The 20965-nt window shown below is 40.8% G+C and overlaps 1 protein-coding gene and 1 long non-coding RNA gene across 3 annotated transcripts; both read right to left on the bottom strand.

Annotated features, from left to right (window-relative positions):
* Positions 1–1237: 1237 nt before the first annotated feature.
* LOC111983276 (uncharacterized) lies at positions 1238–20323 on the bottom strand. Its single transcript, XR_010632679.1, has 3 exons — positions 19517–20323; positions 2084–2292; positions 1238–1786 (listed from the first exon to the last, which is right to left on the bottom strand). It is a non-coding gene; the product is annotated as an uncharacterized LOC111983276 (long non-coding RNA).
* LOC111983275 (uncharacterized) lies at positions 11538–15840 on the bottom strand. 2 transcript variants are annotated; one of them, XM_065782618.1, is made up of 5 exons: positions 13484–15840; positions 13313–13375; positions 12620–13166; positions 12341–12504; positions 11538–12243 (listed from the first exon to the last, which is right to left on the bottom strand). In XM_065782618.1, exons 1-3 carry the CDS (start codon positions 13634–13636, stop codon positions 12978–12980), a joined length of 405 nt encoding a protein of 134 aa, XP_065638690.1. In that variant the 5' UTR covers positions 13637–15840; the 3' UTR covers positions 11538–12243; positions 12341–12504; positions 12620–12977. The 2 variants fall into 2 exon arrangements, with proteins under 2 accessions (XP_065638690.1, XP_065638691.1); XM_065782619.1 differs by lacking the exon at positions 12620–13166.
* Positions 20324–20965: the final 642 nt, after the last annotated feature.

The raw sequence follows: 20965 nt of genomic DNA, 5'->3' as shown, positions 1-20965 counted from the left end.
TCGTCTATATCTTCTATCTTTCCCCTGCCATCCATTCCTTTTGTTGTTAACTCATCTTCTCCCTTCATGTACTTCTGGGCTTTGAATATGAGGTCTGTCAATGTAGCAGGCAAAGTCTTGGCTAATGAAAAGATGAAATCTTTGATGGTCAAGCCTGCCTAGAAGGCCGTCAATTGAACTTGGTTGTCTACTTTGTCTAACTCCAGGATCGATCAACTAAAACGTTTCACATAAGCCCTCAAAGTTTCTCCCCTTTGTGTCTCTGGCTGCCAAACAAATATTGTATAAAGAAATCACTTAATTGTTCGAAATTTCTGATCAAGGACGATGCCAACTTTCTGAACCAAACTTAAGCAGCTCCTTTGAGAGTTGTTGGGAAGGACCTACACGTCACTTCATCAGGTGTTCATTGGAGATTCAACAATGTCTTGAAAGACGCTATGTGTGCGGGTGGATCCATTTGCCCATCATAAGTCTCCAATTAAGAAAGTCGAAACTTCTATGAGAGAGAGTAGGGGTGTGCAAAAAACTAATGAACCAAAAAAACTGGCCGAACTGAGTTCAATTTTTTGGTTTCGGTTTGAATTTTTTGAAATCAAAATATTTCGGTTTTGGTTTTGGTACTGGATTTTTTAACCCCAAACCCAACCGAACCAACCGATATATGTAAGTTTAAAACATATCGGAGTAAGTAGCTTAGTGGAAAATTGCACACATGTCAGCCACTTGTTCACTAGTTAGAGCCTTCGCCTCTCCAATATAACTTATAACCCTAGCCGCCCCTCACCCAATTTTCTCTCCCATTCACAAACACACGCCCCTCAATCCATTACCCACTTTTCTCTCCCTCTCACAAACACATACCCTGTATCTTTTTCTTTTTTTGATATCCACATACATCTTATTTTTATGATTTCTTCCAACACCGATTCGGTCTCTTCGTTTCTTGCTATGGTATGTCTTCTTCTTGATTTTGTTTCTCTCATCCCAAATCACCCATGCTTGTACTGGGATTCCATGGGTTTTGTGTCATCTCGTGGTGTTTGTTTTAAATAAACTTTGTAGCTGCTAATCTTAGTTTGTGTTTTATGGTTTTTAGTGTGTTGCTCTGTATTTTCTGTTGAAAACAGGGTTTGTGTTTTTACTGCGTTGCTCTGTATTTTGTGTTGAAAACAGGGTCTATGTTTTTACTATGTTTTTTCTTTCAATAATATCTCCATTTGATGCACACCAAAAAAAAAAAAAAAAAAAACTCAATAACCCTCTCTTTGGAAAATCGAAAACAGACCAAAACCGAAATACATCCAAACCGATTGATTTCTAGCCATTTCGGTCGGTTTCGGTTGAGAATTTCACACATCGAAAGATTTGGTTTCGGTTGGCCATACACATAAAAACTGACTGAAACCGAACCGAGCACACCCCTAGGAGAGGGCATTCTAGGACCTTGCCAGTGAACTATGAATTTGTTTTCTTGATCATTCCATCTGAGTTCCTGGATGACGTTCCTTTCAAGGCACTTTTCATTTCGTCCATTTCTTTCCTCAAGCTCATCATTGTTTCGATTGGACTGTTCTGTTCGCCTAGAATTCGACTGTTCTGAACACCTAGAACTTTCTTCTTTATGACTGTTATGTGGGCTATGAACTTCTTCATCATTGTTGTTCTAGTTACATTAGTGAGGTGGCACATTGCTATTCTCTTGAGAGATGCACTGGCTTAACTCCAATGTCTGTTTGACTAGCTCTTCTACGCTTGCTGTCAGCGTTTGAATTTGCTAGATCATCTGCATCGAATCAAATAGGGTTGATGAACTTGGATTCATCATGTCACTTAAATGGTAGAGCTACAAAAATTTGTATGATTCAGAACTCAGACCCCACAAATGGTGCCAAAATGATGATGCCAAAAGTGGTCATCAGTCGTGGACATTGTCTAAGTCCTAACAAGGTGATGTTCCTTGCAAACATGAGAGAGAATGCGTCGGAGTGGCATCAACCAATGGTCCAATGACTAAGTTAGAAAGCTTCTCAATATCTATTAGAAAATAAGAATGTAATTCTGTGTATTTTGGTGTGTGTACCTTTCTTCTAGTATTTGATGGCTTATTATAGCCTATTCTTGTATAGCTGTTGGGGGCCCTTAATGGTTCTCCTGACTGCTAAAGAAATGTTTATCAGAGTATAATTGGAGATTTAATTGGCTTGTAATTGTTCTTTCTGACCGTTGTAGCCCGTCGGTAATAAAGTCATTTACTGCTGTGTAGTTAATGTTGTAATCTCGTCCAAGGTACTAACGCCCATATATTATTCAACATGTCAAAAATACAAAACAATTGTTAGTAACATTTCAGGAAGAATATCAAAATTTAACGAGTAACAGTCCAAAGTAATAATTTGTGCCTGAAATGTAATATATAAAAAGAATCTTTTTTTCTTTTGCTCAAAATATTTTTTTTAAAAGAATATATAAAAAGAACTTAAAATTTGATAATCACAGTGATAGTTTACTAACATGTCAAAAAGTTATTTAAGGACTATTTTCTAGTCATCTTAAACACCAAAAACTGATTAGTGTCTTAGTCTAATGATAAAGAGCTATCATCAGGAGCGGACGTCATAGGTTGAAACTCTCTCTCAAAAAAAAAAATTACTCTCTTCTTCTAAAAAAAAATCACTCTATGTAGCAATATAAAAATAAAAAAAAAATAATAAAAAAAAAGAATAAAAACTTTTAGACAAATAGAAAGAAGAATTATAAACCGTATAAATAAGATGAATTGAACATATATATGATCAAGCCACTGTTGTATTTAGCATAGATTTATATATACTAGTATTATGCCTGTGCGATGCACGATTTAATCAAGAATCATGTGTAAAATAAGGAAAATAAGATAACAATTTCTAATTTGAGTAAAATTAAATAATAAAATAGATAGAACAATTTATCATCAAATTATATCAAGACATGCTTAATAAAAAGCTAAAAATAAGATTGTTCTCTAAATCAAAATTGAGGGATGTAAGCAACATATCACTATTAGAGCCCATGTCATAAACGTGTAATTCATATATAATATAAAAAATAATAGAAAATCATGTTTAATCATATTAAACATAAATATGTAACAACATATCACCATTGGAACCCACGTCATAAACGTTTAATTCATATACAATACAAAAAAAAATCATATATAAGCATATTTAATTATTGATTCTCAAACCATAATAAATAAAAATTTAAAAAAAAAATTATGTCTAAACATATTTAATGATTGATTCTCAAGCCATAACCATATAAATCGGATAAAACTTAATAAAATTAGATTAAACAAAAGACAAAAGAATATACAAAACAGTACATACTTGCAAGGAGGTTATAGGTAGAAAAAGAGAAAAATAGAGAAAAATAAAATAAAAAATAAAAAATAAAAGAAGAAGCCATATGGTGGGTAATTATTGTGAATTATTTAGCATATTGTTAATGGTCATTTTGGAAGTCAAATGAGAAAGGAGCCCAACAACACGGGCAGAAAAGGAGTTGGTAAACAGATAGAAAAACCCATTAAGCCCAAGCGGTAGGAATAATTGGTCACAGGTCCATAAAATAAACAAATGAGTCTTGAGGAAGCAAACGGGCTTAAAGGAGCCCAGAAAGAGAGAAATAGCAAACCTATGAGCAGTATATGATGTAGAAAAGTGAAAATGGGCCACGACAGGCTCGAAGTAATACAAGCAAAGAAAGTAAGAGATTGATGGCAAGCCCATGAACCCCAAAGATGAGGACAAGGTAATTGGGCCGGGGAAACACAATGAAGTTAGTAAAAGCTCATGGGAACATAGAGTTAGGAAAATGGCTAAGTAAGCCCAAGAAAAGCGAATAGGCCAAGGATGCCCGAGAGAAAACAAATGGGACACAAGCACCCGCAAGTAATGTGATGAAAAACCAATGGCCATACTAAGTCACTGGGGAAAGAATAAACGGCAGGCCCAAAGAGGTCCAGCAGGATTGGATCAAATAAGTGTCACAGCAGAAATAACAGAGTGATATGACAAAAAATGATAGCAATCAAAGGGGTGGACTGAAAGAAGGCAAAGCCCAACATCAAACAAAACCCACCACCTAAAGGGAGCGGGAAATCAGAAAGCAGCTGACATAAAAGGTTAAGGACGGATGGCAGATTGTGCAGGCAAGCCTCCATACCGCGGCAAACGCATGAGCAGCAGACAAATTTTGGACATACATGAAAAGGAGGCACGCATAAGGCCTAGACACCACCAGCCTGTACCCAGCCAATATGGGACATGGTAAGGTCATGGGTCAGAGGTAAGAGGGCATGGTTTGACGGTGGGGAGAGGGACAAACCTATTCTGGGGTTCCTGTCAAGCTATTTTAAGGGATACATCCTGTTGGGATGACATACCACTCAAAAGAAGTAAGGCTAAGTTGGAACCACTAGGTGCAGGTCATGAGGGATAGAGAGAGAGAGCACCCACACCATGGCAAGAAAGGGTGCCACGACAGACTAACAAATAAAATAGTTTTCCTTTTTCTAGAGATAGGGAGTGGAAAACATACGAACTAGTGGTGGTCGGCAAGTACACCCAGACTAAACAAAGGTGGTTAAGGGCTAAAATAGGAAAATCTGGTCACAACAGGCACTATAAATGGAGACCCTTGCTATGCCCAGAAGGGGGACACAAAATCATAGTAACAAGCACCTAGGAGAAAAACCAGAAAATAGAAAATGAGTGTAGAGGAAAGAAAGATAAGAGGAAAATTAAATAAAAAGAAAAAAAATAGAGAGTTAGATCGGCAGACATGCACCAATAGGTTGATTCTCTCTCTCCCTCTCAAAGTTCTGCTTTCTGCCAAAAGCAAAAGGGTTCCTTTGGGCATCAACCATTAAGGTCCGTTTCCCTCAAAGTGATTAATTTCCACGACAGGATTTCCCCAGGAGATTATTCACGTTAAGAAGGGACTTTCTTCCCTCTCTGGCTTTGGTCCTGCAGATTAGATTTGATCTGATTTCTTTCTCTCTTTTGATTAACCTATATACTACTCATTTATTCCTCTTACTTTCTTTATAAAAGTAATTGTTGTTAAACTATAATTATCTTTCTTAATTAGGGATTATCTATTCACTTTGATTAAAAGTCAAAGTACTCTGTTTGTTGTTTTGTTATTATCTTATCTGCCTGCCACGACTCATCTAGAATAGCTCTGCCTGTCGCAAGCATGCTTCTGGCAAACAAGGCATAGTTTACGCACCAACCGGACTAAATTGAGTTGCAGATTGAACCGGTCTCAATTCCTTTACTCAAAACACTTGGGCCTAGTACCGCAAGAGGCAGTCCAGCCCAATCTAACGAAAAGGTCCACTACTTTAATTTGGCGACTTTGCTGGGGAGTTGAGAAGCAGATAGGGACAGAAGCCCTCACAAACAAATGCCTCCAAAGTCTAGGACAGCGCGAAATATGAGTGTCATAGCCTCACAAGCAAAGTCTAGGCCGACGACGCCTCACCAACAGCAGCCTAACTAGGCAGAAGGCGCCAATGGGATGGGGGCTGAACCCCAATCGCTACCAAGAATCCGTATCGATAATGCCAACAGCTTCATTGAAGTCTTGCAGTCCCTGCAACACTCACAGCAACAAATGATGGAAGAAATCCGTTAGCTAAAAATAGATAAAACAAAGGAGAAAGGAAGCCAGCATGACCCGGAACATGCGGCAAACAAAAAGGAGACACAAGCAGGAGGTGCCCCACAGAATGCGGAGCAACATTTCATTACTATGGCTGAAGTAGCGGCTCTCTTGGAACAAGAGAGAGCTAGAGCACCTAGGGAGAGATTCTATTCACGAAGGCCTCTTTACCCACTGAGGGTACTCAGTAAACCATACCTCGAGAGGTATGAGCTGTGGGCCTTTGCATAGTACGATGGCAGGAAGGGCAGTGCCATTGAGCACCTGAGCAAATTCATTGATACTCTTAGCCTTTACACCGCAGACGAAGACTTATGTCATCGAGAATTTCCTAAATCACTGCGTGATCGGGCATATACCTGGTACATCGGCCTAAAGCCAGGATCCATCCCAACTTAGGATGACATTGTGGACGTATTTTGCACTAAGTACTTCCATAGAGAAGAAACAGTAACACTTGCAACTCTGCAAGCTACCAAGCAAAGAAGTGGCAAAGACTTGATGGAATACATCAAAAGCTTCAGGGACATAGCACTCGATTGCTATGATCATTGTAAAGAAAGAATATTGATGGAAATATGTATGACAAACATGATAAGGGAGTATAAGGCAGTCTTGGAAAACTTAGAAATATTCCAGTTTGCATAGTTGTTACAGAAGGCCAGGAAGACTGCCCAATTTGTAAGACCAAGCACGGAAAAAAGAAGTGCTCTGCAGGCTATGGCAGTATCTATTGGTAAGTAGAGAAGGATGACTAATGGGAGTTGGACGTGCTGCTAACCAAGTGGATAGCAGACAGAGTTTTCAAACCCAATCAAGTTTTTAGAGAGCCCATAGAAGAGAAGCGGAGGGACCCACGCTTCTACCATTTGTACAACTACGAACAACATCCTACTGTGGAATGTTGGTGCACTGCAGGCTCAAAGAGGGGACTCTAGAACTATCCCAGCAAGAGGTTCAAAGAAAGCCACTCGCAAACCACAAAGAGAAGGATGTAGCAGCATTAGTAATTTGTGCGGATCTAGGGGAGGATGAAGAAGAGAATCCAGCCCTACCTGCTACAGCAATTACCACTTTACAGCAAAGATCCAAGTTCAAAAATTTGTTCGACCAACTAGGACTCACGGCAAAGGAAATGAGGATAGCCACAAAGGCTCTAGTGAGCATTGCCTCCGGGGCAGGAGTAGAATACTTATGAGCAGAAATCCCAGATGACAAAGCCCTCTTGTAGGAGTTAACTGAAATAACTTTTAGTAATGAGGATATGGAGGTGGGATACCCATATCACAAGAGGCCCCTCTACTTGGCAGCATCCATAAATCAAATCCCTATAAAGAAGGCCTTGGTAGATACAGGTGCTTCCGTAAACCTCATTCCATTGAGCACTCTACAAGCCGAGGAATTTATGAAAGGAAGATTCAAGGATGCCCAATGGAAGTAACAAGGTTTAGCGGAAAAGGCGAATACATCGCAAGCCTCATCCAGCTGTGGTTGAAAATGGGCCCCATAGCGTCCTTAGCGCGATTCCACGTAGTAAAGACAGAAGTTTCATATCATGCGCTACTAGGAAGGCCGTGGTTGCATAAACACGGATTAGTCACATCCACCTACCACCAGTGTGTGAAGGAAAGGTTGAATGGCAGAATGATACGCATAGCATCAAACCCCTCACCAATTGAGTAGGTAGAGGCTCATTTAGTGGAAACTATGTTCTACAACCAGTGGGCTCCATCCGGGGAAAGCTCAATAATATCAAAACCATGAGGTACTTTCGTACCTAAGTGGGGAGACATCCAAAATGATCCAAAACCTAATCTAAGGGAGTTATTGACACAAAAAAGAAAAGAAAGGAAGCTTCCGTCGTAGAATCAGATGACACACCGCACTATGTCAGGATCCGGGGCCCTGATGGCAGGATTGTGTATAAATTATGAAGGCACGCGGGGCCCACAAGTGAAATACAAGCGGGCCCCACCCAAGAATGGCAGCACGGGAGTTTGGTGTGTTGCGTGGCTTAAGAATGTTTGAAAAAAGAAGAAGAGGAAAATGAGGAAGTTGTGGTAGAAAAAGATGCACAAGTTGTGGCAGAAGAAAAGTTAAAAGAAGTTGACCTAGGGACTGGTTCAGAACCAAGGCCTATCTCAATTAGTGCGAGTCTGACAGAAGAGGAAAAGTCAGAGCTGATATTGCTGTTGAAAGGGTTCAAGGACGTCTTCGCATGGGATTACAGTGAAATGCCAGGGTTAGACCCTGAGCTAATTGCACATACGTTGAATGTGGACCCAAAGGCCAAACTAGTGGCCCAGCCTACCAAGATATTTCACACCAAAATAGAAAGGCAGATAGTCAAAGAAGTACAGAAATTGCTAGCCGTGGAATTCATCAAGCCCATTCAACACCCGTGCTAGCTGTCCAACATTGTACTAGTAAAGAAGAAGAATGGACAAATAAGATGTTCTGTAGATTTCAGAAATCTCAACAGAGCATGTCCGAAAGACGAGTTCCCATTGCCAAACATGGATTTACTAATAGATTCTGCGGTAGGAAGCGCTATGTTTTCATTCATGGATGGGTTCAGTGGATACAATTAGATCAAAATGGCACCAAATGATACGGAGAAAACCGCTTTCAGAATACCCATAGGCAACTTCTACTACACTGTAATGCCCTTCGGGTTAAAAAACGCAGGTGCAACTTATCAACGAGTAATGACAGCCATATTACACGACATGATGCATCAAGAACTAGAGGACTATATGGATTACATAGTGGTTAAATCAAAGAGGAGAAAAAAGCACTTCTACGTGTTGAAAAAGGTATTCGAAATGTGTAGAGCCTTCAAGCTAAAAATGAACCCTCTCAAATGCGCATTTGGAGTGTCTTCTGGGAAATTCCTAGGCTTCTTGGTTCACAGCAGGGGAATAAATGTGAACCTATCCAAAGCCACAGCCATAGCAACTATGAGACCTCCAACCACAGTAAAGAATTAAAGAGCTTCTTAGGGAAGGTCTCATATATTTGGAGATTCATCCCTGGGTTGGCATCAATCACTTCTACTTTCACCAAATTACTCAGGAAAGGGAAAAACTTTGAATGGGGAGGAATGCAGCAAACGGCCTTCAAGAGGTTACAGCAGATCATAATAAACCTCCCTACGATACAGGCCCCAATCCATAAAAAACCATTGCTAATCTACCTAGCCAGCAACTCATACGCCATTGGTGCATTAATCGCCCAAGAGGATGGAGGTGGCGTTGAGCAACTAGTGTACTACATCAGTCGTGCCTTAAAATATGCAGAAACTCATTATCCAAGGGCAGAAAGGGTGTGTCTGGCTATTATATATGCTTCGCAAAAGTTATGCCATTATTTCTTAGCCTACAAAGTATGGCTAATGACCAAGTCTCATGCTATCAAAGTTTTGTTGCAGTAACCAATCCTCTCTTGCAGAATATCCCAATGGTTGCTACAATTGTCACAATACGACTTAAGAATAGGGACACACAGGGCAGTGAAAAGCCAAGCTATAGCAGATCTATTGGCACAGTTCCCAGGAGAGGAAGAATTCCCATTGGATGATAAAGTTCTGGGGGAAGTAGCCATGGCAGAAGAGGTTAGGGAACAATGGGTAATGAAATTTGATGGATCTTCTACCACCCAATCAGGAGGAGTGAGAGTAGTTTTGTACCATGAAGAAGATAAGGTTGTGATGCTATCATTTAAACTGGAATTCCCTTGTTCAAACAACATGGCAAAATACGAAGCCTACCTAACCAAGCTGGCCACGGCCCTCGAAATAGGAGTCAAGCATTTAAGGGTATTGAATGATTCGAACCTAGTCGTCTGCTAGGCCAATGGGAGCTTCTCCTTAAAGGAACCTAGCCTAGCCCCATATAGAGCAATGGCCCAGAAGATAGAAGAAAAGTTTTCAACCTTCGAAATAGAACATGCTCCAAGGAACGAAAACCGGTTCGTAGACGCGTTAGCCGCACTAGGCTCGTAAATAATGTTTGAAGGGGATAGCACCAGGGTAGAAGTTAGTAAGAGGAAATAATTTATTATTAAAGTGTTAAAGGAAAGGTTCCAAGAGGAACAGTGTGAAGGGGATTGGCGGACCCCCATAAGAGAAGTCTTGATGAAAGGAGAAGACGCTGCAGAACTAAATGTACTAAAACACTACGCCCTGGTGAGAGAATAATTGTACTGCAGGATGCCAGGTAGGGTTTTGTCCAGATGCATGGGGCAGGAGGAGACCCAGAGAAAATTGAAAGAAGTACATGACAAGACTTGTGGATCCTGCGGGGAGGTCAGCCTTTACCGCAGACTTCAAAGGGCAGGCTTCTTTTGGCCAAGCATGGGTAAGGACACAGACCGAGTCCAAACCTAGTACGGGACCTACCAGCTTACAGTAGAAAGGAAGGAAAGTTATGCTGTGTTCATCAGCGAAGACTAGAGAAGCCCATTCATACAGTACTTAACAGAAGACATTCTGTCACAAAAGCACAGTGAAAGATGCAAGCTTAAAAGTTTGGCAACGCGTTATTTTTTGCATAATACAGTCCTTTTAAAAAAAGGGTACGATGGGGACCCCTTGAGGTGTTTGGGCCTTGAAGAAGCAAAATAAATGATAAAAGAAGTATACTCAGGAGAATGTGGGGAGCACCAGGGAAAGAAAAAACTTTACAGATGCCTATTGCAAATGGGTTACTACTGGTCTACCAGGAAAAAGGATACAATAGAATTTTGTGAAAATGTGCCACAGTTGCCAAGTACAAGCCAACTTGATTCACACCCATCCGCAGAATTTACATAACATGATCACCCCATGACCCTTCCACACTTGGGGGCTTGATTTGGTAGGACCAGTTAACTCACCATCGCGTGGATACATATAGATACTAGTGGCTACAAAATACTTCACTAAGTGGGCAGAGGTAGTGCTACTCCGTAAAGTCACAAGAGAAGCGGTGCAAACTTTATCAAGGAGAACATAATTGTGAGGTTTGGAGTACCCCACAGGATTATTAGTGACAATGGCACACTCTTTGTCAACAGTGATGTAAGGAAGATGCTAGAGTTCTACCATGTCAAGCACCACCATTCATCGCCTTATTACTCTCAAGGAAATGGGCAAGCAGAGGCAACAAACATAACCCTTGTAAAGATTATCAATAAAATGAGCCAAGAATATACAAGAGGATGGGCAATACACCTGCCAGACGCTCTTTGGATTTATAGAAATTCACCAAAGTCAGCCACAGGATTTTCACCTTTTTCCTTAGTCTACGAAACAGAGGTAATGAGTTTGGTAGAAATAATGACTCCATCCTTGAGAGTTATCCAGATGTGGGAGAAAAAGAAAGAAAAAAAGTCTTTGTGGCAGAAAGATGCGAAGACCTAGAAGGACTTGATGAAAGGAGAGAAGAAGCCCAAGAATGCAGCTGTAGATACGGGCAAAGGATGACCGAAACTTATGGCAGGATGACTAAAGAGAGAGTATTCATGGAAGGACAACTTGTGTTAAAAGTAGCAAACTACATTAGGCAAGGTATGGCAGGACCATCAAAGTTTGCACCAAAGTGGGAATGACCCCTTTTGATAAGAGAGGCGCATCCAAATGGGTATTACCGTTTGACTCAGATGGATGACAAAGACTTAATGGATCCCATCAGTAGGAAGTGGCTGAAATGCTGTTATGCCTAAAAAAAAAAAGTTACGTTGTTATCCCATTTTTGTTAAGAATTTTATGTTTCCTTTACCTTTTCCTTCTTTCCTTCAAGTGACTATGTCACAAGACAAGATTGTAACGTGTTTTCATGAGTATGTAATGAAAAAATACGAAGTATTAGCATTCTATGTCATAGCAATAGCAAAGGTAGTAGCAAAGTGCAGCATTATAGTTACAAACCCAAACTATGGCAAACTAGCCAAATAAGCGCTATAGGAAACATAAAGTGTGCTAGATGGACTAATAAGGGAAGAAAAACAACACAAAAAAAAGGAGAAACTACATCATCATCAACGAAGTCTGGAAATGAAAGGCTGATCTCTAAAATGGCTAGAAGACCCACCAATGCTAGAAAGAAGGCACTCACGATGACCCTCAAAGTCTGTCACTTCTTTCCTTAGAACCTCAAGACGTGAGTCAATGGCGTCAATAGCAGGCTGAACTTTCTTCATAAAAAGGGCTCGGGTAGAAACAGTTCAACAAAGTTATACTCAATATCGTTTAGCACACTCCCCAGCATCTTCAAGAAGTGCTCTCTGGCGGAATGGCCAAGACAGAATCCCTGTATAAAGTCACCACGGCTACTGTAGTCTGCCACCAAATGAGAAGCACAATCCTCGGGAACCTTGAAACCGTGGAAGTCTACATAGGGAGGCCCAGAACCCCAGAAATCTGCAGGATCAAGTTCATTGACCTCAGATTGATCAAAGCGTGAAAAAAAGGCTGCGGCCTCACTCACAGATCTAGAATGGTGGCAAAACTGCTGCCCACCTCAAACTGAGAAAGGGTAGTGGGAAGTGGACCTATCAAGAAAGCACAAAGCGTGAAATGAGAAGCCGTGATCTAAAAAGGACAAACTCATAAGGAAGAAATAAAGGAGATAAGGGAAAGGAAACTCACCGGGAACTGTGAGAATTGGGGCTATGAGAACGGCTGAAACAAGTACAGAAGGTACGGTAGAAATAGGCGTTGTGGAACAGTAGAAACAGGTGCTATGGGTGTGGTAGGAGGAGCGGCTGAGGACATACCTACGTCTGCTGCAACTCCCGACCCTTCAACGGTCTCTGCAAACAGGAAAATGGGTATACAAATAAAGGGAGACTGTAACAAAGCAATAACGCAAATATATATGTATGAGGAGGAGTGAACTTAGTAAAATAAAAAAAAGGGGGCACATACCCATGGGTTCAGTCTCCAGGGCAGCACTCTCCTCTTCGTCAGAGTCAAAAATCCTCTTCTTCAGGACGGGATCATCTTCAAGATCCTCAAGAATGTCCTCAGACCCCTCAGAGGACAAGTCTGCATTAAGCCTATGTGTAGTACAGCTAGGAATGGAGGAAGGGGTAACTACCAAAGAAGAACCATCCTTCACAGCCTGAGATAGAGTTGCGAAGGGGTCACTAGTGGAAATGACAAGGGGTGTGACAGGAGGAGCAACCTCGGTCTGAACAATAGTAGGAGGAGTGGCCTCCTATTGGGGAATAGGTGTCCCAGCAAGAATGGGAATGACCTCACCAACCTTCCCAATATGAGTACCCTAATCTATGGGTACCAGCTTAGTGGGAAGGGTGGGAGCTTTAGCAGGAACTCCACGCGTAGCAACAGAAGGGGCAGGTGTTGCAAACGTCATGTCAACTCTATCGAAAAAGCCTCTCATGGGTACACCCATGGAGGCAGAAAGCTCCTTGACTGTGGGGTGGTATATAGAGAGAGGCTCAGGCTTATCCTAGAAGACAAAAAAAAAAAAAAAGGATATGAAAATCAAAGGAACTTTTGGGTGGATGAGGTAAACAAAAGCATAAGGTAGATGAAACACATGCAAAGAAAGGAAAAGAAAAAAAGGGAGAAGAAGAGAAGAAAAAAAGGATGTACCTTGAATTCAGGCTCATCAAGCAGTATGGGATGGGTGATAGATGTATCCTTCTTATGCTTAGACTGTAAAAAGGGAAAAAAAAAAAAAGTCAGCAAGCATGTCAAGGTTAGCCACAGGGAAAGTAAAAAAATATATATGTAAAGGACAAAGCAGAATTAGAGATGACGTACTCTCTGCTCAGCAGCAAACGCAATGTGAAGGGTTGTCTTTCTCTTACTACCTCGTGTCCTGCTGGAAAGGGGAACATCTGTAGGTGGCCGTGGAGTAGCAGGTTTAGACTTGCTTGCGGAATTAAGCTTGGCAAGAGCCTTCTTGACCGGCATAAGAACGTTCGTCACTTTAACTTTTTTCTCCCAATCGGGAGGATAATTACCGACGTGCCAATGCCACCCTCTCTTCTCCTCATCTCACTCAAAGATGGCAGACCGACTCTGTTTTCTAGCATATGCTAACACGAACTTGGAGGGCAAGAGCAACCGAGGATTGGCCAAAATAATCGCACTAAGCCTACCAGGAGGAACGAGGGAGAAACTACGACTACCCACTAATTCCTGCTCAAACGAAGTCATCACTGCCTGCCAATATCCATGCATGGCAGGAGTACAAAGACCTTCCCTCAATGAGCCTTGAACGGTACTGTAGTGAAGCGTTGGCTCCAAAATTCGAAGGCAGTATGCTGTAGGAAGGGTCAGACGGAAGTAGGGGACTCCATAAGAAAAGAAAGGTCATTAGGAATGTCCTAATCTAATCCAAACTATCTCCTCACTCGGTTGGCAGGATAATGAACAAACCTAATGCCTTCGTTGGCCAAGTAAGGCAACCACCCAGCATTGGTGGCTACCAAATAAGTGATCCCTGTTTCATCAAAACCCGTCAAAGGGGTGGTAGTCCTGATAGTATCAATAAACAAACCCATTGCAGAATCTACACATGTATAACCCGTACCCAAATTTTTGTAAGCTCTCAAAGAACATTCAACGTCCTCATCAAAAGACTCAACAACAGAATAATCAATCAGCTTCAAACCAGACCAACGGAAAGCCAACAGAAAATCAGACTCAAATCTACTACAAAAATCAGTAATTACTCTTGGACATGATTGATACTTCTCTTTAGCAAAACAAACAGGCCTACACTTCACCAAGTGTTGGGCACAATGCTCAAATAACAACTACTACAAGATAGTACTATGAACGGAGGAGATGACTATGTGACAAAAGCCTACCTGACTCTCATTGCTCCGCAGGATATCTAATTGGACATACAAATGCCCCAAGAACATAGGAGCCAACAGTAGACTCACCCCGACAGGAATTTTGATAACTAAACGGAAGTATAAGGGCTTCACAACATAATGGGGGTGAGAGCCAAAAACTAATTTACAAAGCCAAAATGCAACAAAAGCTACGCGACAGGCGGTCACGGAGAACTTAGAAGAAGAACTAATGCAATATGAAAACTTAGCATTCCCGCTCATCCTCTTCTTCAACTCAGCCTCCACGGCCTCTTCCTCCAAAAAAAGTTCTAAAGTGGCGAGATCAACGTCGCCAAGGATAGGCAAGAGTAATTGGTTGGCCTCGTCTTCAAGGGTTACGGTGAGTTCACCACAGGAGAAGAAGAAGGTATGGGTGGTGGTACACCACTGGTGAACCAAGTGACGAAGGTTGTAGAGGTCCCAGAAGTTGGACAAGTAGCGGGATGAAACAATGGCCTTCAGAACACCGGACTGCTGTAACAACCCCATGAAGCCTGTGTCGGATAACTCATTATCTACCCATTCCCTCCAACCCAAGGCAGTACCCGACCTAAATTCAAAATGAGTAGGCACGGGGAGTGAGATGCCTTGTCGAATGACAAGATCGGGGATTGAGGAGGCCAACGGGGCCCAAGGAACCTCTGTGTTTTGTCGGCAAAGAACAAGCCACACACGGCCCAGCGGCGATGGTGCATAATCACTAGGAATCTTTGGGAAATGGGGGTGGACATCGTACCAGGGATCGATGAGAGGGGTACACTCACTGTCCAGAGCACGCTATGCTTCTTCCTCATCGAAATGGTCCGACTCGGAATACACGGCCTCCTCGCCTATTTCCTGTGCAGCAGGAGGATCGAAAATGGCCTCTTTTCCTTTATGGCGAGAAGAGCCTTGACTTTTCGCCAGCGTCATGGTACCAAGATTCGATCAAAGTCAATGGGTGGGAGTGATTAGAGGAAGTGTTTGAGGAAGAGGAAACGATGAAGAAAAGGGAACGGAGAGAGTGTTTTGGAAAAGAAGAAGGAGCTTGTGTTTGGAGTACGAAGGGACTCTCTTTTAAATACCAGGTTCATTAATGCCGACACGAAAGGAGGCGACGGGTCAGCCATCAAAAAACGGATGAAATTAATGAAAGAGCGGCTGTGTTTTAGAATAACTGTTAATCTAGGAAATTCAAAGAGACAACATTGTTCACGACGAGAAAAGAAAAAAAAAAAAAATATATATATATATATATGTATGTATGTATGTATGTATGAGGAGGGGTTCACTGTTCAATCCGTGAAGAAAAGAAGGAAGAAAGGTAGAAAGGGCAGGAAAGTCTTTTTTTTATTCACATATGAACCGTAGAAACGCTTCATATGTTTAGGGGGCTAAATGTTGATGGTCATTTTGGAAGTCAAATGAGAAAGGAGCCCAAAGACATGATCAGGAAAGGAGTTAGGAAACAGATAGAAAAAACCATTAAGCTCAAGTGATAGGAATAATGAGTCACAAGTCCATAAAATAAACAAATGGGTCTTGAGGAAGCAAACGGGCTCAAAGGAGCCTAGAAAGAGAGAAATAGCAAACCCATGGGCAATATATGATGTAGAAAAGTGAAAATGGGTCACAACAGTCCCGAAGTAATGCTAGCAAAGAAAGTAAGGAGTTGATGGCAAGCCCATGAACCCCAAGGATGAGAACAAGGTAATTAGGCTAGGGAAGTCTAATGAAGTTAGTAAAAGCCCATGGGAACATAGAGTTAGGAAAAGGGCCAAATAAGCCCAAGAAAAGCAAATGGGCCAAGGATACCCAAGAAAAAACAAATGGGACACAGAAGCCCGCAAGTAATGTGATGAAAAACCAATGGCCATACTGAGTCACTGGGGAAAGAATAAGCAGCAGGCCCAAAGAGTTCTAGCAAGATTGAATCAAATAAATGACATAGCAGGAATGACAGAGTAACATGGCAGAAAATGATAGCAGTCAAAGGGGCAGACTAAAAGAAAGCAAAGTCCAACATCAAACAAAGCCTAGCACCTAAAGGGAAAGGGAAATCATAAAGCAATCCACATAAAAGGTCAAGGAACGACAGCAGGCTGTGCAAACAAGCCTCTAGACTGTAGCGAACGCATGAGCAGCAGACAGATTTTGGACATACATGAAAGGGAGGCACGCGCAAGGCCTAGACACCATCAGTTTGTACCCAACCAATATTCCCATGGTGAGATCATGGGTTAGAGGTAAGAGGGCATGGTTTGGCGAAGGAGAAAATCTATTCTGCAGTTCCTACTCAAGCTTTTTTGGGGGATACATCCTGCTGGAATGACATACCACCCAAAAGAAGCAAAATTGAGTTGGAACCACTAGGTGCATGCCATGAAGGATAGAGAGCGAGAGAGCACCCACACTATGACAGGAAAGGGTGCCACGACGGACTAATAAATAAAATAGCTTTTTTTTGTCTGGAAATGGGGAGTGGCACACAAACGGACTAGTGGTGGTCGACAAGTACACCCAGACCAGACAAAGGTGGTTAAGGGCTAAAATAGTAAAATATGGTCACGGCAGGCACTACAAAGGGAGGCCCAGAGGGGGGGATACCGAGAATCACAGTAACAACCATCTTTGAGGAACCATGAAATAGAAAACAAGTGTGAAGGACAGAAAGAAAAGATAAGAGGAAAACTAAAACAAAAAAGAAGAAAGGAAAAAACAGAGAGTTAGATCGGCAGGTATGCACCAATAGGTTGATTCCCTCTCTTCCTCTCAAAATCCTGCTATCTACCAAAAGCAAAAGGGTTTCCTCCTGGCACCAACCATTCAGGTCTGTTTCCCTCAAATTCCACGGCAGGATTTTCCTTAGGAGATTAATTGCGTTGAGAAGAAGTGTTCTTCCCTTTCTATTTTTGATCTTACAGACTAGATTTACTCTGATTTCTTTCTTCTTTTGATTGACCCATATGCTGACCACTTATTAACTTGCTTTTTTTTTTTTTTATAAAAGTAATTATTGTTATTGTGATTATCTTTCTTAATTAAGGATTAATTGTTCACTTTAACTGAGAAGCCGAAGTATTCTCTTTTTGTTTTATTACCATGTCTGCCTTCCATGACTCATCTAGAATAGCTCTGCCTACTGTAAGCATGCTCCTGGCAGACAAGGCATAGTTTGTACACAAGCCAAACCAATTTGAGTTACAATTAGACCGGTCTCAACTCCCTTACTCAGAACACTTGGGCCTAGTACTGCAGAAGGCAGCCCATCCCAATCTAACAAAAAGGCCCGCTCCACCCGGTTTGGCTAGAAATAAAGCTAGAATGATATTTTTTATTTTTTTTTTCAATTTTTATACATTTTTTTGGGAGTTCTCTAGTTCGGGTCGAGGAGGAACGAAACTCAGAACGAAATTTGTTTTGTAACTTTCTCAGCCTGGTTTGACTATAAATAAAGAAATTTTTTTTTTCAATTTTTATACTATTTTTTTGGGAATGCTCTATCACAGGTCCGACAGGACGGAACTTGGAACAAAAATTTTTTAGTCTCTTTCTTGGCTTGTCCAGACCTGGAGTGGCGAGAAATAAAGCCAGAATATTGTCTTTTCAGTTTTTTGAATTTTTATAATATTTTTTTGGGAATGCTCTCGCCCGGGTCGGGTACGAACAAAACTTAGAATGAAAATTTTATTGCATTTTCATGGCCTTTTCCAGCCCAGTTTGGCAAAAAGTAAAGCTAGAATGATGTTTTTGAATTTTTTGCATTTTTATATTATATTTTTGGGAATGCTTTAACCTGAGTCGGGTAGGAACAAAACTTGGAACAAATTTTTTTTTTTCCTCTTTCTCAGCCTGTCCCAGTCCAATTTGGCTAAAATAAAGCCAGAATGATGATTTTTAAATTTTTTGAAAGTTTATAATGTTTTTTTGGGAATGCTCTAGCCCAGGTCGGGTAGGAACGGAACTTGGAACGAAAATTTTTTTGCATAATTTTCTTTCTGTCCCCGCCCGGTTTTGCAATAAATAAAGCCATAATGATGTTTTTTAATTTTTTGAATTTTTATACTATTTTTTGGGAATTCTCTAAACCAGGTTGAGAAGGAATGGAACGAGAAACAAAATTTATTTTCAACTTTCTCGTCCAGTCTCAGCCCAGTTTGGCTAGAAATAAAGCCAAAATGAATTTTTTTTTTTAGTTTTTTGAATTTTTATTCTATTTCTTTGGGAATGCTCTAACCCAGATCGGGTAGGAACGGAACTCAGAACGAAATTTTTTTGCATCTTTCTCGGCTAGTCCCGGTCCGGTTTGGCTATAAATAAAGCCAAAATGAAGTTTTTTAGTTTTCTGAATTTTTATACTATTTTTTAGGGAATGCTCTAATCCGAGTCGGGTAGGAACGGAACTCAGAAAGAAATTTTTTTTGCCTCTTTCTGGTCCTATCCCGGCCCAGTTTGGCGAGAAATAAAGCCAAAATGATGTTTTTTTCATTTTTGAATTTTTACACTTTTTTCTTTGGGAATGCTCTGGACTGGGTCGAGTAGAAACGGAACTTGAAACAAATTTTTTTTTTGCCTCTTTCTTAGCCAGTCCCATCCCGGTTTGGCGAGAAATAAAGCTAGAATGATGTTTTTTAATTTTTTTAATTTTTATACTTTTTTTTTTGCGAATGCTTTAGACCAAGTCGGGTAGGAACATAACTTGGAATGAACTTTTTTTTTGCATCTTTCTCTTCCTGTCCCTGCCTAGTTTGGCTATAAATAAAGCCAAAATGATGTTTTTTAATATTTTGAATTTTTATACTATTTTTTGGGAATGCTCTAGTCCAAGTCGGGAAGGAATGGAATGGAACGAAACTAGAAACAAAATTTTTTTTGCAACTTTCTCGGCCTATCTCGGCCCAGTTTGGCTAGAAATAAAGCCAGAATGATGTTTTTTTTTTTTTTTTTTTTTAAAAAAAAAAAAACGTACCTTTAAAAAATTCTTATCCCACACAAAAAATAAAATAAAATCTCAGCAACCTGGGAATATCAAGTCAGAGGTTGAAAGCCACCCTCCGGTTCGTCTTTCCCAGCAGCCTCCCAAAAGAAGAAGAAGGAAACCTCCTAACTACCAACCCCACCACCGGAAAATCCATCCCAGCACCACCCAACCACCACCACCACAACTCATTTCATAGCAGGCTACCAGAAGAAGAAGAAGAAGGAGAATACCACCTAACCACAACCGGAAAACCCATCCCAAACCAAAATCAAACTAAAACCAAACCAATCACAAGGAAAAACCCATATGAAAACCCAAGGGAAAAACCACTGAATCTACCACCGAATGCTCTTATGGTGCTTAAGAGCTATATCATATAAAATTGTTACCAATAGGCAGGTTGTGGATCACTGTCCAGCAAACCAAAGAATTGGAGGGCCTTAGGAATTAATTATCAAGGTTTCTGAAACTAGGAGAAAGAAAGCAAAAAGGAGTGCCTTACGAAGCTAAAAATCTGGAAGGACTTACCATGTTCACTGGTGGAAATAGTAGTGCAGCAGGTTTTTGGTGCAGTTTAGGAAGCTTTAGTAGAGGCAGCAATTCAAGCTACAAGTCTTGGTACTCTGAAACGTAGATGGAATGATGTTTCAGATGGAATGGCTTCTTATAATAAGACTTGGGAATAAAAAGAATAGTCAAATGCGTGTAGCGGGTGAGTGGGGGCAGTGAGAAAAGAAATTATTAGGACCTAGAACTACTCCAGATGACGTTGCCTCCCATGTCTACTTCTACTAAGAGCATACTTACCAAACCTTTCGAATGCTAAAAATCTTTTTGTTTTAGTATTTTTGACTCAAAAGCTTTCTCTGTTAAGAATTTTAAATGCTATAATTTTTAGCGTTAATCTCATATTTGAAACTGCACTATTTACTAATTGTATAATTTATATTATTTTTTTATTCGGGTGGGGCCCACTTAGACATGGCAAAACGGGCGGGTCGGTTCGGGTCGGGTTAATCGGGTCGCGGGTCAAAACGGGTCATGGGTTAAAACGGGTCATTTTTAAATGGGTCAAACGGGTTGCGGGTCAAACGGGTCGCGGGTCAAACGGGTCACGGGACGGGTCGAGTTGACCCGTATTTTTCAAACAAGTTTTTTTTTTTTTTTTTGGAAATAGATGCAATTTGTCAATTGTTTCTAAGTTCCTTAACTATGATTAAATTTTCATTGGTGATACTATTACCACTTACCAATTACCACTAAACACTTGATATCTAAATTTGGTGCAACTCTTATTCCAGCTTTCTAGAAGCTAATCTTGGTATAATTTTTGATATGTTTAAAGTAGGAAGAGAAAATGAAGGTGGCAAGTAAAGAATGACAAACTATAATGAAGTACATAACATATTAAGTGAAGAAGAATAAGTAAATATCTTA

This window comes from Quercus suber, unplaced genomic scaffold, assembly GCF_002906115.3.
Source record: "Quercus suber isolate HL8 unplaced genomic scaffold, Cork oak 2.0 scaffold_308, whole genome shotgun sequence".
NCBI classification, from domain to species: Eukaryota; Viridiplantae; Streptophyta; class Magnoliopsida; order Fagales; family Fagaceae; genus Quercus; species Quercus suber.
The sequence above is the reverse complement of the archived record's forward strand: the minus strand, read 5'-3'. Positions and strand labels throughout refer to the sequence as shown.